Source organism: Lynx canadensis, chromosome D2, assembly GCF_007474595.2.
Source record: "Lynx canadensis isolate LIC74 chromosome D2, mLynCan4.pri.v2, whole genome shotgun sequence".
Taxonomy (NCBI): Eukaryota; Metazoa; Chordata; class Mammalia; order Carnivora; family Felidae; genus Lynx; species Lynx canadensis.
Window position 1 is genome coordinate 32,986,815 of NC_044313.2, and position 16,938 is coordinate 33,003,752.

The 16,938-nt window shown below is 36.6% G+C and overlaps 1 protein-coding gene across 1 annotated transcript in view; it reads right to left on the bottom strand.

Annotated features, from left to right (window-relative positions):
• LOC115527426 (cytochrome P450 2C41-like) overlaps nt 1-16,938 on the bottom strand; it is a 31,786-nt gene that overhangs the window by 4,441 nt on the left and 10,407 nt on the right. The window contains exons 6-7 of the mRNA XM_030335026.1: nt 13,118-13,259; nt 6,932-7,119 (exon numbers count right to left, since the gene is read on the bottom strand). Of these exons, the coding sequence (XP_030190886.1) occupies nt 6,932-7,119; nt 13,118-13,259 (330 nt within the window). The remainder of the gene's footprint in view (nt 1-6,931; nt 7,120-13,117; nt 13,260-16,938) is intronic.

Here is a 16,938-nt window from a genome sequence, read left to right on the forward strand (position 1 = left end):
ACTCAGGAAACAACAGATGTTGGTGAGGATGTGGAGAAAGGGGAACCCTCTTGCATTGTTGGTGGGAATGCAAACTGGTGCTGCCACTCTGGAAAACAGTAGGGAGTTTCCTCAAAAAGTTTATTTGTTTAAATGTTTATTTATATTTTTGTTTATTTTTGAGTAGGGGAGGGGTAGAGAGAGAGAGGGAAACAGAATCTGAAGCAGGCTCAAGGCTCTGAGTTGTCAGCACAGAGCCCAATGTAGGGCTTGAACCCACAAACCGTGAGACCATGACCTGAGTTGAAGTACAACACTTAACTGACTGAGCCACCCAGGTGCCCCATGGAAGATACCTCCTTAATAAATGACTACCTTAGCATCACCAATAATGATATAAATTGATATTACATGTCTCTAGCCAAAACGTAATTCACTGGGACGTATACAACATCACGTATGTAATGTTCTTCCCCAAAACACAGAACTTGAATCTAATCTAAAAAAACAAAAACAAAAACAAAAAAAAAAATTGCACAGGGCTTCTGGGTGCTTCAGTCGATTGAGCATCTGACTCTTGGTTTCAGCTCAGGTCATGATTGCAGGGTCATGGGATAGAGCCCTATGTCAGGCTCCATGCTGAGCATGGAGCCTGCTGAAGATTCTCTCCCTCTGCCCCTTTCCCCTGCTCACATGCTCTCTCTTTTTCAAAAAAAAAAAAAAAAAAAACAAACACCAAAAACAAAAACAAAAAAATCATACAAAACCAGACTGAGGAATATTTTACATGACAACTATCCTGGACTCTTCAATAGTGTATTGAAATGAAATAAATAAAAGAAAAGGAACTGTTCTTTATAAAAGGGGCGTAAAGGGACCAATAATAAAATTGTATATTTATTCCTTTATGAGATACTAGATGCCCCCTCAAAAAAAGCTATAAAAGATACTTTAGGGGGGGCACCTGGGTGGCTCAGTTGGTTAAGCATCTGACTTCAACCCAGGTCTTGATCTCACAGTTTGAGTTCAAGCCCCGCATTGGGCTCTCTGCCATCAGCATGAAGCCTGCTTGAGATTCTCTATCTCCCTCTGCCCCTCCGACACTGGCATTCTAACTATCTCTCAAAAATAAACAAACATTAAAAAAAAAAAGATATTTTAGGATAACTGAAAAAATCTATAGCTATATTTTAGATAAAGTTATTGTATATATGATAATTCTTTGAGTGTGAATGCTATTACTGCTATGCAGAAGCCCTTGTTCTTAAAAGACACATGTGAAATATTTAGGTGTTAAGTGTGATAGACAGATCAATGGATACAGATAGATATGTACTTAAAATATAGATGTATACACATTTTCATATGTATTATTTATATAAACATAAAACATTATATACCATTGTGTGCGTTTAAATGCTACTGAGATCTTTTTTATTTTTTAAATTCAAAATTGGAAGGAAGTTCCATCCTCTAAGTTTATCATATTTAAGGTCTATAATTTTGTTTTCAATATTATTGCCTTGTGCATCTTAAGACAAGTAATATGTGGAAGTGTTACTTTAAGATTTAAAAAGCAAGTGTATTTTCAATAAATGGTGCTGGAACAAATGGGTGTCCCTAACAAAAGGAATGAAGTATAAACTACTTCACACTATAAGTGAAAATGAATTTTAAATGGATCGCAGACCTAAATACAAAAGCTAAGAGCATAAAACTTGTAGAAGAATAGATAAGAGCAAATGTTTGGGAACCTGTGTTGGCAAAAAATTTTCCAGATAGGACACAGAAGCACAAGTCAAAAGAGAAATAACTGATAAATTGGACTTCATCAAAATTCAAAACTTCTGCTCCTTGAAAGACATTCTTTGGAGAAAAGAAAAAGAAAGAAAGAAAGAAAGAAAGAAAGAAAGAAAGAAAGAAAGAAAGAAGGAAAGAGGGAGGGAGGAAGGTAGGAATGAAGAAAAGGAAAGAAGAAAAAGCAAGCAAGCAAGCCCTTTACAGATTGAGAGTGAATATTAGCAACACTTACACATAATAAAAGACTTGTGTATACAATATATAAAGGATTGCAATAATTAAATAAGACAAATGACCCAATACAAAATAGGAATATAATTTGATAACTCAACCAAAGAATATATATGAATAGTCAATCAATACATGAAGAGAAGCCCAACATCATTATCCATCCAGAAAATAGAAATAAAACAAAATGTGACGTCACTACATAACCACTTATAGTACCTAAAATTTAAAAACACCAACTATGTGGCACCTGGGTGGCTCAGTAAGTTAAGCACCCGATTCTTGAGTTTGGCTCAGGTCATGATCTCACAGTCGTGAGTTCAAACACTGCATCAGGCTCCGCACTGACAGCACGGAGTCTGCTTGGGATTCTCTCTCTCTCTCTCTCTCTCTCTGCCCCTCCCTCGCTCATGTTCTCCCTCCCTCCCTCCCTCTAAAAATAAATAAATAAACATTAAAAAAAAAAAAAGGACCATCAATGGCAAGTGATGGAAGGTACCTGAAGCAATTGGAACTCTCACACATTGCTAGCAGGAATGTAAAATATCACAGCCACATTTAGAAAATATTTGATGGTTTTTTATAAAGTTAAACAGTTAAGCAAAAGTCCCACTCCTAAGCATTCACCCAAAAGAAATGAAAATTTATATCCACACAAAAACCTGTATGCAAATGTTCACAGCACTTTTATTCAAATAGTCTCAAACTGGAAACAACCCAAATACCCATCAAGTAGTGAATGGATAAACAATTTGTGGTACTCTGTAGGATAGAAAATCATTCATCAAAAAAGAGAACAAATTAATGATAAGTGCAATAACAAAGTGCAATAAATCTCAAATACATTCTGTCACATAAAAAAGATAAAGGCTTATTTATATTGATTACAAGTTATTCTATTTATGTCACATTCTATTACATTGCATTCTTGAAAAGGCAAAACCGTAGAACTAAAAACAGATCAGTGGTTACCAAGAGCTGGAACTGGGGGAAGTGGATTGATTGTAAAAGGAGAATGAGGGAACTTTTTTGAGATGATAGAAATGTTTTACATCTTGGTTGTGGTGGTAGTTACTTGACTTCACATATTGGTCAGAACTCATTAGACTTTACCCTTAAAAATGTGAATTTTCTTTTGTATAACTTATACCTCAAGTTAAAAATAGAGGAATGCACTAAGTCACAAAAAGCACATATGGTGAAAAGTAGGTCTCCCTCCCATCTAAATACTTTCCAAAAACAACTGTTCACAACGAGTGATATGTCCTTCCAGGGAATATGCCCTTCCAGAGAGAATATATATATCAGGCAAATAAATCTACATGTTTATTCGGCCTATCACCTTCTTCTTCTTCTTTTTTTTTTTTTTTTTTATCAAATGACAAGCATCCACTACATCTTGATTTTTTTAATTTTACTTGAATTTGAGAGGCACAGCAGGAATTTTATTAGAAATTCTAGAATCATTGATGAAAATCATCTCAAGATGCAATGCTTCCATAGATGCATTGCTTAGCCTTCTAAACAAGATATAATTTGAAAGTGCATTTAGACTTACTTAGAGGCAACGATGTCATTGTCATGCTTTAGTACTTGTTTCATAAAAAGAAATAAAAATCTTATTTTTTATTTAATAAAATAATTTGGTACTGGCCCATATCAACACATGTACATCTGCCTTATTCATGCTATAGAATATGAATGTATCATTACACTACTGATGAACATTTAGATAGTTAAGAATATTTTTTTAGGGGCACCTGTGTGGCTCAGTTGGCTAAGCATCTGACTCTTGATTTTGGCTCAGGTCATGACCCAGGGTTGTGGGATCAAGCCCCATGTTGGGCTCAGTGCTGAGCATGGAGCCTGCTTAAGATATTCTCTCTCTCTCTCTCTCTCTCTCTCTCTCTCAGAAACAAAAACAGAATGCTTTTATTATAAACAGTGATGCAAGGACACATTTTTTGAACATTCCTCTGTTAGCACTTGTAGTAGATACCAAGAATTATAATTCTTGCGTTATAAGATTCTATATTTTATTTCTGATAGATATTGCCAAAATGTCCTCCAAAAAAGATGTAGTTATCTACAATCCTGCCACTAGTGATTGAAAGTGCTCATTTATACACTCCCTCACCAATACAACATTTTCTCAGCCTTTGACTTCATCAGTCTAATAAGTAAAAATGGTCATAGTTTTAGCTTGTATTTTGTATATGTTACCTGGTTGAATTCTTGCAACATTCTAGTGACGTAAAGGTCAGTGCTATCAACAGTTTACAAATGAGAAAACCAAGGCACATAGGATTAAGAAATTTATTCAAGATTATAGTAAAGGGTAACCGAGCCAGAGTTTATACAGAGGTTATCCTCCTGAATTTATCTCCTGCTGCCTTGCATTTCAAATATCTACTTGAGTTTTCCATTTTTAGGATACAGTTGGCAGAAGAAAGTGCCTGGTTCATTTAGAAAATCCAGAAGAGAAATAGCCCTCTCTGCACAAGTGTCACTTCTTTCACCCTTCTGCCCTAAGCATGCAACTGTGATTCTGACGAGGCATTTTCCTGGCTGGGAAATAACCTGAAAGCCAGATGAAGCCCAAATGGTTTTCTGCAACTCAGAGGAAGTCATCCCTCCCCCAAAGGTTTTTTGTTTGTTTAATATGTAAATCCATGTCTTTTAAAAATTATTTTAGAGAGAGAGAGAAAGCATGGGTGTGCACATGCTAGTGGATGAGAGGGGCAAAGGGAGACAGATTCCTAAGCAGGCTTGACGTCAGCGTGGAGGGGGATGCGGGGCTCAATCCCAAGACCCTAGGATCATGACCTGAGCTGAAATCAAGAGTCGGACGCTCAACCGACTGAGCCACCCAGGCACCCCAAAGTGTTTTTTTTAAGTTTATGTATTTTTTTTAGTAGTCTCTACACCCAATGTGGGGCTTGAACTCACAATCCCAAGATCAAGAATCGCATGCTCTACCGACTGAGCCAGCCACGCGCCAGCCCTCCAAAGTTGTTTTTATTAACCATTTCAAAGTTATATACAGCATGACTATTTTAGCTTATTTTTCTACATCAGCTCAACAAATATAAACATTTGTTTTCATGGAAGTATAAATACACAATCCTTCATCTGAACCTCCTGAGGCCTAATGTGTTTTCAAATTAAGTACTGTTTGATGATTTTAGAGAGGTATTATGATGTATATGCCATAAATTTTAAAATACTCCCAATAATGTGGTATCACATAATCAAACACATTGATACCTCTTTAGCAAAACATGAATATTCACACAAAGTGCATCAATAAGGAATATATAGATTGATTCACTTCAGTTCAAGATTCTGGCCACTGAAAGAAATTGCACTTCGATTTATTTTTAATTTTCTGAGTTTTTAATATTGCAGAATAAAGGTTTTAACATAAAGTTTCAAGTATTAAAAACAACAACAACAACTTAGATCGGTTCTGTCCAACACAGTAGCCTTGAGTGATCCATGATTATTTATATTTAAATTAAAGCTCATTGCAAGTATATAAAATTTAAAGTTCAAGTATTAATTATTAAAACAAATATTGGGGCACCTAGGTGGCTCAGTTGGTTAAGCATCTGACTTCGGCACAGGTCATGATCTCACTACTTGTGAGTTCAAGCCCCGCTTCAGATTCTGTGTCTCCATCTCTCTCTGTCCCTCCCCTGTTTGCTCTCTGTCTCTGTCTCTGTCTCTCTCTCTCTTTCTCTCTCTCAAAAATAAATAAACATTAAAAAATATACATTAAACCAGGTTGAAGAATTCTGTGTATAGAAATTACAAATAAATCCACAAATTATTAGCAATAAGTCAATTTGGAAAGGTTGCTAGATGTAAAGTCATCAAAATAATAAAATCAAGTATATTTCCATATAACAAAAAAAGTAGAAAAGGCATTTTAAAAATTATACAATCTATAGTAACATCAAAAATACCACTCATCTAGGAAAAACCTAATAGATATTACAAGCCACTGCACTGAAAATATTGAAAAAATTAAAGAAAGTCCAAATAAATTGGGAGAATATGCCATATCCATGAATTGAAAGATTCAAGATACCAACATGTCAATTCTTTCTAAATTATTTTATTATCACCCTGATAAAAATCACAGCCAAATGCTTTGGATTATTGACAAACTGATACTCAAATTTATTTGGAAATGTAAACGGCTAAGAGTAGCCAAAACAATATTAAAGAAGCAGAACAAATTTGGAAGACTTACACAGCCAAATACCAAAACCTGTCATAAAAGTATGTAGCCTCAGTGGGGCACCTGGGTGGCTCGGTCGGTTAAGCGTCTGACTCTTGATTTCGTTCAGGTCATGATTTCATGGTTCATGAGGTCACAATCTCATGGTTCATGAGTTTAAGCCCTGCATAGGGTTCTGCACTGGCAGCGTGGAGCCTGCTTGGGATTCTCTCTCCTCTCTGCCCCTCCCCCACTCATGCTGTCTCTCTCTCTCTCTCTTAAAATAAATAAATAGGGGCGCCTGGGTGGCTCAGTCAGTTAAACGTCTGACTTAGGATCAGGTCATGATCTCATGGTTTGTGAGTTCGAGCCCCCTATCGGGTTCTGTGCTGACAGCTCAGAGCCTGGATTCTGCTTCTTATTCTGTGTCTCCCTCTCTCTCTGTCCCTCCCATGCTCATGCTCTGTCTTTCTCTGTCTCTCAATAACAAATAAACATTACAAAATTTAAAAAAATAAAATAAATAAACTTTAAAAAAAGGTCTGTAGCCTCAAACTGGAAACAACACAAAATCCATCAAGCTGCCACATATATGAGTTTTGCACCTTTCTCATCTTGTATTGGTAGAGGACTGAGCCAATAGTGAGAACAGGGGAACTTCAAGAGCACTAAAGTCAGTGTAGGAGAAATATTTCTTACCTTGGGGATGACATAGTTTCTGAATTTAATGTCATGGGTCACTGCATGTGGCAGGTTGACTGGGATAAGGTCAATGTACCTCTGGATCTCATGAAACACTGCATTCGTGTAGGGCATGCGGCTCCTGTCCTGCATGCAGGGGCTCCGGTGTCTGCCAATTACATGGCCAATCTCTTCCTGGATTTTAGCTGATAAAACACAAATAAGACTGATGAAAAAAGTGAAAAATGCATAGACATTTGCATGCCAACTCAGGTTATCTGAACACTTTGAAGGTATTCCAACATCATCACAAACATCGGCTATGTGCCCAGAAGTACATCTGAGAGAGAGTTGCCGTAATATTGACACATATGACTCCAGACAAGCTAGGCTTTGAGATCAATCTGTGCACACCTATGATAAGCATAGGTTAATAGTACATTTTAACTCAAGAAATCACTGTCCTCAAAGAAAGGAAAACAGGGATTAAGTATTTTTTTCATATCAAAATAATGTTTTAAAAATCAAATTCTGTAACTGATGTGTATGTATGTATGGTTTGTGTGACTGTATGTATGTTGTATGTGTATAGTTATTTGCACCTTACAATGATATCTTCTCTCATCCTCACATTTCCCAAAGGTTTGAGATTTTGAAAGATTTGAAAGATTCTAGCAGTTTCTTCTGAAATTTATGCTTCACGTTTCTAAATATTGACTATTTCTATTTCTCAACTTACTAATTTTTTATTTTTTTCTTTATTCTATTTTTATTTCTTTATTTTTAAGTAGGTTTCACGCCCAGCACAGAGCCCAACGCAGGGCTTGAACTCATGACCATGAGGATCAAGACCTGAGCTGAGATCAAGAGCAGGACACTTAACTGACTGAGCCACCCAAGTGCCCCCACAACTTACTCATTTTTAGACAATGTCCAATGATGTTCCGGTAAGAGAGCAGGACTTATGTTTCAACCCCCACCCCACACAAAATGCACACATCCACAGACAGATACATACACACACATGCTTCCCCTTGTTCCATTTTCCCCAATATATTCATATAATTTCTGATTATCTCAATATTCATTGTTTATATTATGACTATAATAAATATTACGTAAGTGTGACAACTAGACAACTATGATTATGTTTCATTTTTTGTACATTCTTGGTTTTATTTGTACATTCTTTGCTTATTTCAATTCCTACTTTTTAGATGCTAATTTAGAATTACGGCAACTGCTCAGGTAGATGTTTCAAACTCCTAGTAATAATTTTTCTAATTACTGGTAAACCTCAAATAACTGATCCTTTCTCTTTTCTTCTTGGGTATGTCCTCTCACATCTGCTTTGTCCACCTAGTCCAATTTGAAATGGATATTTTCTAAGCCTGGTGCCCAGTACATTCTCACTTCCATTCTCCTACATGGGACCTCCTGATTCCTGGAGCCCATGACTTCCTCTGACTTGATTTCAGATGTCTGCATACAGCATACACTCTAGTATATTTTTTTTAATTAAAAAATTTATTTTATTTTATTTTTTTATGTTTATTTACTTTTCAGAGAGAGACAGAGTGTGAGCAAAGGAGGGTCACAGAGAGAGGGAGACACAGAATCTGAAGCAGGCTCCGGGCTCTGAGCTATCTGCACAGAGCCTGACGCAGGGCTCAAACCCACAAACTGCAAGATCATGACCTGAGCTGAAGTCAGAGGCTTAACTGACTGAGCCACCCAGGCGCCCCTAATTAAAAAAAAAATTTTAAAGCAATCTCTATACCCAAAGTGGGGCTCAAACTTATAACCCTGATATCAAGAGACACATGTTCTACTGACTGAGCCAGTGTATTTCTAAGAAAATAAAATCAGAGGGTAAGTTTTTTGCCAACTTGTAGATCTGAAAATATCCTTTAATACTCAGGATATAGTTGCTCTTGAGAATTCTAATGCCACACAGTACTTGATTTATCTCTGAAAGTTTTTATGAATCTTTCTTTAATCATGGTATTCTGCAATTCCATGACCCTCTGTCTTAGGGAGGATATTATTATTTCATTCACTTTGCTGGGAATTTGGTGAGAATTTTCTGTCTAGATGGCAGAAGAGGGAGGTCTTTTCTCTGGAGTTGTTCATTCTCTGAGGTCTATATCTGGCTGCTGAATTTTAGGAAGAGGATAGAGAAAGGAGCTAAGGGTCTCAGAATTCAAGTAGACTATTACTTAGTCTTTCTTTTTCAGCCCTACACTTCACTCTTTCTCTGTCTCTGCCAAGTGTCCCTGAGGGCAAGGTCTCTTAGGTTCAGTTTCTCTAGAGAGTGAGCTCCCTTTTCTGTGGAGGGAAAACAGTTACCTGCTAAGAGAAGTTGTGGCAGGTAGCTAGGCAGGGAGAGCCTCCTGTTTTCTACTCCAGTCTCCCTCTACCTTTCTTGAGATTTGGTTCTTTCAATACTGAGCCTTATGTAGTTGTAGGGGCTTGTTTTCCCAGACTAAATCTTCCTTCTTTGACATTTAGCTTACAACTTCAATCTCCCTCCTGAGACGGTTATCAGCCCTCCATTCACTCTCTATGCTTTAGAAATTTGTTGAAGATTTGATAACTGTTTTGCTGTGCTTCTCTTCTCCAACTGAAACAGTAGTGCTCATTTATAATTAATTTATCATCATTTCAATGGGATTCTGATTCAGAAAACAATGTGTATAACTGATCTGCTGTGCACAACCAGAATATTCTTGAAGTTTTAAAAACATTTTTTAAGTTGTTCTTAGTTCGCAAAAGATAAAAACTTGACCCAAAAAGAAATTGTTGTCGCAAACACCATTTTTCTGGACTCAGACTTCTGAAATAATGAAATTCCTTTAGAAGTGTGACATCAGTATAAGAAAAGGCTAATATTCCTGATGAACACAGATCAAATTCTCAAAAAAACAAAAACAAAAACAAAAACAAAACAACAAAAAATCCTAACAAACTGACTTCAACAGCACCCTGGAAGGATCATACACCATGATCAAGCTTGATTTATCACTGGGATGCCTGGGTGGTTCAAAATGCTCAAAAAGATAAATATGATACACTGTATTAACAGAATGAAGGATAAAAATGATACAATCATCTCAGTAGATGCAGAAAAAGCATTTGACAAAGTTTAACATCCTTTCATGATTAAAAAAATTCTCAACAAATTACATATAAAAGGAATGAACCTCAATATAATAAAGGCCATACATGACAAGCCAAGGACAACAACATACTCAGTGGTGAAATGCTGACAGTTTTCTCCTTTAAGATTAGGAACAAGACAAGGATGCCTACACTTGCCACTTTTATTCAACATAGTACTGGATTAGCCTGAGCAATTAAACAAGAAAAATAAATAAAAGGCATCCATACTGAACAGAAAGAAGTTAAATGGTGTCTGTTTGCAGATGACATGATCTTATATATAGAAAATCCTACAGACTTCACCAAAAATTGTTGGAATAAACAAATTCAGTAAAGTAGAAAGATATAACTCAATATATAAAAATCAGTTGTGTTTCTATACACTAACAATGATCTATCTGAAAGAGAAATTAGACAATTCCATTTACAATGGCATCAAAAAGAATAAAATGCTTAGTAACAAATTTAACCAAAGAGGTGAAAGACATGTACACTGAAAACTATAGAACATTGATTAAAAAATTGAAGAGGACACAATTAAATGGAAAGATATCCTGTGGTCATGGATTAGAAGGATTAATATTGTTAAAGTGCCTATATTAACTAAAGTAATCTACTCCAATGTAATCCTTACCAAAATTCCAATGACATTTTTCACAAAAATAGAAAAAGAAATCCTAAAGTTCATACTAAACCACAGAAGACCCTGAATAGACAAACCAGTCTTGAGAAAAAAGAACAGAGCTGGAGGTACCGTACTTTCTGATTTCAAGCCCTATTACAAAGCTACAGTAATCAAAACGGTAGAATACAGGGACACCTGACTGGCTCAGTCAGAGGAGCATGAGACTCTTGATCTCGGGATTGTGAGTTTGGGCCCCACATAGGGCTTAAAGTTTACTCAAAAACAACAACAACAACAAAGGAAACAATCAATAAAATGAAAAGGTAACCTATGGAATAGAAGAAAACATTTGCAAAGCATGTATCTGATGAGGGATTAATATTCAAAATACATAAGGAACTCATACTGCTCAATAGCAAAAAATTAACAACCTAAAATGAAATGGGCACAAGACCTGAATACACATTTTTCCAAAGAAGACATACAAATGGCCTGTGGATATATGAAAAGGTACTGAATATCAGGGACGTGTTGATCAAAACCACAGTGAGATATCACCTTACATCTGTTAGTATGGCTATTATCAAAAAGACAGGAGATAAAAAATATTAGTAAGAATGCAGAAAAAAAGAGAACCCTGTAAACTGATGATAGGAATGTAAATTGGTACGGCAATTATAGAAAACAGTAGAGAGGTTGCTGAAAAAATTAAAACCTGAACTAACATTGATCCAACAATTCTACTTCTGGGCATATATCCACAGAAAAGGAAATCAGTATCTCAAAGAGATCTCTGCACTCTCATGTTCATTGCAGCATTATTCACAGTAGCCAAGATATGGAAAAACCTAAGTGTTCATTGATAGATGAATAAAGAAAAGGATAACAACAGAATATTATTTAGCCAATAAAGAAGAAAATCTGGCATTTGCAACAACATGGATGAAACTAAAGGATACTACACTAAGTAAATATGCCAGACACAAAAAGACAAATACTGCATGATCTCACATATATGTGGAATCTAAAAAAGTCAAATTCATAGAAGCAGCAAGTAGAATGGTGGCTGCCAGAGGCTGGGGGTGGGGGAAATGGAGAGATATTGGTCAAAGGGTTCAAACTTTTAAAATGAATAAATTTGGGTGTCTAATGTACAACATGGTGACTGTGATTAATACTGTATTGTACACTTGAAATTTGCTAAGAGAGTAGATATTAAGAGTTGTCACCATACCCTCCTCCTCCAAAAGGTAACTATGTGAGGTGGTAAATATGTTAATAAGCTTGATTGTGGTAATCATTTCACAATGTACATGTATATGAAATCATCACATTATATACTATAAGTATATACAATTTTTACTTGTTAATTATATCTCAATAAGGTGGAAAAATATAGTTGTTTAAAAAGGAAAAAAATGGGGTGCCTGGGTGTCTCAGTCGGTTAAGTGTCTAACTCTTGATCTCAGCTCAGGTCTTGATCTCAGGGTTGTGAGTTCAAGCCCCGCATTGGGCTCTGCTTTGGGCATGGAGCCTACTTAAAAATAAACAAAGTTAAAAAAAAATTAAAAGGGAAAAAAAATCCTTTAAACCACATTGTGTCTAAATAGCATGTATCTTTTATAAATCTAACCTTCTAAAATACTTCCCAGACTGGAAATTTTCTCAGGCCATCTTACTAAGTTTCTGCTATACTTCAACAAACATAGTTCCCATCTTCCCTACCTTACCATTAGAAAACTGCATATTCAGAATATTTCCCTTCCCTTCCCTTCTTTCTTTTCTTCTTTTTTTTTCTTTCTTTTCTTTCTTTCTTTTCTTTCTTTCTTTCTTTCTTTCTTTCTTTCTTTCTTTCTTTTTTTCATTTCTTAGAGCACAAGCAGAGGAGAGAAACAGAGAGAGGGAGAGAAAGAGAGAGAACCTTAAGCAGGCTCCACACTCAGCATGGAGCCCGATGCAAAGCCCAATCCTATGACCCTGGAACCATGACCTGAGCTGAAACCAAGAGTCAGATGCTCAACTGACCCAGCAACCCCAGGAAAGATTTCTCCAAGAACACACCTACCATTCAAAGTGGCCTCTTTTAAGAAAACTGATATTCAACTTATGCTGGCCGTGCCTGCTATAAATCCTTTCCCATAAAATCTAGACATTTATCCAAAGTTCTTTTTGTTGATAAAATCCATAGCTTTCTGCTTTTGCTATTATTGCTCACAGTGTCTTCACTTCTCAGTCATCCTCTGCTAGTGTGTGAATTTGCCTCACTTATCTCCCTTTTTCATATTTGGACAAATCAGAGCTGGTGGCACAGGAATTTCAGTAAGGAAGCTTCTCTAAGAGAAACAAGATGGAAGCCCATACGAGTGTCTTCTCAACATCATTTCTGAAATTCACCCTTCCTACCATGCTGGCGGTACCTGTGACTTCTGGGTGCTTCAGCAGGAGCAGGAGAGCATATCTTAGGGTGGTGCTTGTGGTCTCTGTCCCAGCTGCAAACAAATCACTTGCAGTGGCTATCAAGTTTTCAATAGTGAACTCCAACTGCTGACTGTGGTTTTCCTAGGAATTATTCAATGCCATTATTTGATGGTTTGCCAGCACATGTCATTACAATAAATCCCAAATAGCACATTGTTATCAAGGGAAGCAAACTTAGAAACTGGAGAGGGCAGTGTTAAAATAATAACTGTATGGTATGGAAAACTGTATGCATTAGCTGACCCAATCTTCATTTCCTATTCCTTATCCCTTGCTTGCCTACAAATTCCACTTCCCAGCCTCCTTTGCAGCTACATTGGCCAAGCAATCTATTTCTTACCAATGGCCTATGGATGCCACTTTCTCTTTCCTTCTTCTTACTCAAAACACAGATATGTAGGTGGTGGTGGTGGTGTAGACATCATCTTGAAACACGAGTATTTGAGCATGAACATAAAGCCTACACACTAAGTGTGCTAAAGAAAAATAGAAGGCACCTGAGTCCAATGATACTTCAGAGCTACTGTACATGTCCTGGACTGCTCTACATGAAATTCGCTGTACATGAGATAAATAAACCCACTACACTTTCTTAAAATATTGCTAATTGGGTTTTCTCTTGTTGGTAGGCAAACACAATCTGAATAGAGAGAAATGAGTAAATTAGAGCAATATCTCAAAACATGGTATAAACCAAGATCGAGAATTTGCAATTCTCTTATTCTGTTATAGAATTTATGTGGATTCTATATTGCCTAAAATCTCATTATGAGGTTGAAAATGTGCAAAAGCTAACATGACAGCACATCCTAGAACAGATTATTCTAGATGTGAGGCAGGAGGCAACTTGGAGTAGGAAACAAGTACAGGAATTAATGGGGATATAGAGATAGAAGAAATACTACAGACATGAAGACAGGACATTTAAGCATTAACTGCTCATAAGGGATGAAGGAGAGTGTAGGGGAAATGCAGATGTTGAGGATAAGAGACTGACTGAATAGAGGTCTCATAAACTGTACATTGGGAGAGCAAAAGCACTTCACAAGGACAACCGAAGTTGGTTTAAGGTAAGGATGACACAAAGTCGATAATAACCATAGGGCCATTTGAAATACTTACTATTGAGGTCACTAAAATACAAATAATAATAATAATAATAATAATTTCTTCCTATCCCTTCCTATAGACCAGCATTAATTTAATAAGGTTTTTATAATCCCCAAGTGACCAGTAGCATGCCTAACATGTAATCAACTCCATTAAGATAGGCTTAACCCACTCAATAGCTGTACTTACTAGACCCACCAGTAACATCAACTTCACACAGTTTTCTAACATTGCCAACCCAAAATCACTCTAAAGCGAGGAAAAAGAATAGGGCACTAATAAACCATTTTTAGCATTTCCTACTGTTGAAGCAAATTTAAAGAATCAGTGCTTACATACAAATGGATTATCAATTTTAGCCAATTTTATGCCTAAGTTTTCTTGTAATTACAAGTTTTACATTTTCAGCTCTTACATTCAGGTCTTTGACCCACCACACTTCCTCCCAAGGTTAAATACAAAGTTATCATATGGCCCGGCAATTCTATCACCAGGTATATACCCAAGAGAAATTAAAGCATTTGTATATACAAAAACCTGTACACAAACGTCCATAGAAGTTTATTCATAATAACCAGAAAACCAGAAACAACCAAAATGTCCATCAACCAATGAGTGGATATATAAAATATGGCATAGCCACTCCAGAACAATATTCAACCAAAGGAATGAAGTACTGATATAAGTTACATCAATGAACCTTGAAAACATTATGTTAAGTGAAAGAAGCTAGAACAAAAGACCACATACTGTAGAAGTCCATTAATATGAAACATCCAGAATAGCAAATCTATAAAGACAGAAAGTAGAGGTGTGATGCCTGAAGGGGGGATTCAGGGGCAATGGAGATTTCTGATGGCGCATATGGGGCTTCTTTTCAGGGTGATGAAAATGTTTGGTAATTGATTGCTGTGGTGTTGCAGAACTCTGAAAATACACAACTCCTGAATTGTACTTGAAATGTGTGAAGGGTTTGGTATGTAAATTATACTCTATGAAGATGTTAACAACAACAAAAAGGAATAAGATAGAATTTAAATACTATGATGAAGACCAGAGGAACAATGCAATTTTAAAATATAGTATTAAGGAAATACTGTTAATTGAAAGAGAGATGTCAGAGCCTTAATTAGCCCAGGATCAGTGGAGAGGCTTCCCAGCATTAAGAAAATTCCTCAAAATATGTGGAAAAAAAAATTAATGTAGGTGCATTCTTCTGGGAAGATGTCCATACTTAAAAAAAAATTTTTTTTTAACATTTATTTATTTTTTGAGAGACAGAGAGAGACAGAGCATGAGCAGGGGAGGGGCAGAGAGAGAGAGGGAGTCACAGAATCTGAAGCAGGCTCCAGGCTCTGAGCTGTCAGCACAGAGCCTGATTCAGGGCTTGAAATCACGAGCCGTGATATCATGACCTGAGCTGAAGTCGGATGCTTAACTGACTGAGCTACCCAGGCACCCCAAATGTCCATACTTTTTAATCAGATTCTCAAATCAGATGATCACCAGAGAGATAAAAATAATTGCCCTATTAGTAGAGAAAGAAGAGGGTGGAAGTAATTTGCTTCGTCCCTCTTCCAGTTTCTTCAAACCATTCTGTCTTCTTCACTTCATTCCACCCAGAATACATGATTTGAGCAGTCCAATTGACATGCATGGACAATTCTTTGACAGTCACCCTCATGGGCATCTTTGACTCCTTGCCATTTTAGCTTACTAACTGGTTTCTCATTTCTGCCCAGAGTTACAAGGTGATTAGATAAAATAACGATGGCCTCAGATGAAGGAATTTCCTTCTCTAGAATTAGCTCCTTAGGATACATTCTGGATTTGGTCTCTCCCCAGTTCAAAGAGGACTTTGTACCTCCACAAGTGTCATTATGTCATCTACATTACTGTTGTCACATGATTTCCAACTTGATCCTATCACTCATTCAGATTTATTATCTAAATCTTTCACTCCTTGGTTAAACTTCTCAAATGCTGTATCTGTTCTTATTACTAAAATTTCCCCTACAGTTCCTACTTATCCTCTCCTCCAACTAAAACCAGTCTCTATAGATCCCTGAGATGTGACAAGATGAACAATTTGATTTGATTTCAGGATCCTCTGTATTTCCATGGTCCAGACTCTTATCAAGCCAAAGTCCAAAGAAATGAAAAATCTCACGGTTGGTCCTGGAGTCCATTCTTATCATACAGATCATTCTCCAGGGCTCCCAGGATAATTTCCTCCAATAATTACTTGCATTCCACTCTTGTGGCTCATACACCTACCTGATAAAATCAAAACTTGTCATGCCAACACTCAGGTTTACAGTTACTTGACAGACACCAATGTTCAACTCTGTATCTGTCCAAATTCATGTTTGGCTACACTCAGCGAAGACTTCTCTCTTCTATCCATCCAATCTCTTTGACAATACACACCCCTGAACCTCTCATCATACCACTCTACCAATCTGAAATTCCCTCCCCTATTCCTTATTGCAAATATTTGAGGATCTACATCAACCCTCAAAACAAGCAGGAGCCTAGCAAGGTTAAATCTTTCCTTCTACCTCTCCCACATGCTGTATGTGACATGATCACATCCACCTTAATTTTACGCCTCAATATTTTGTCATTTCTAATCTGTTTGTATTTTCAT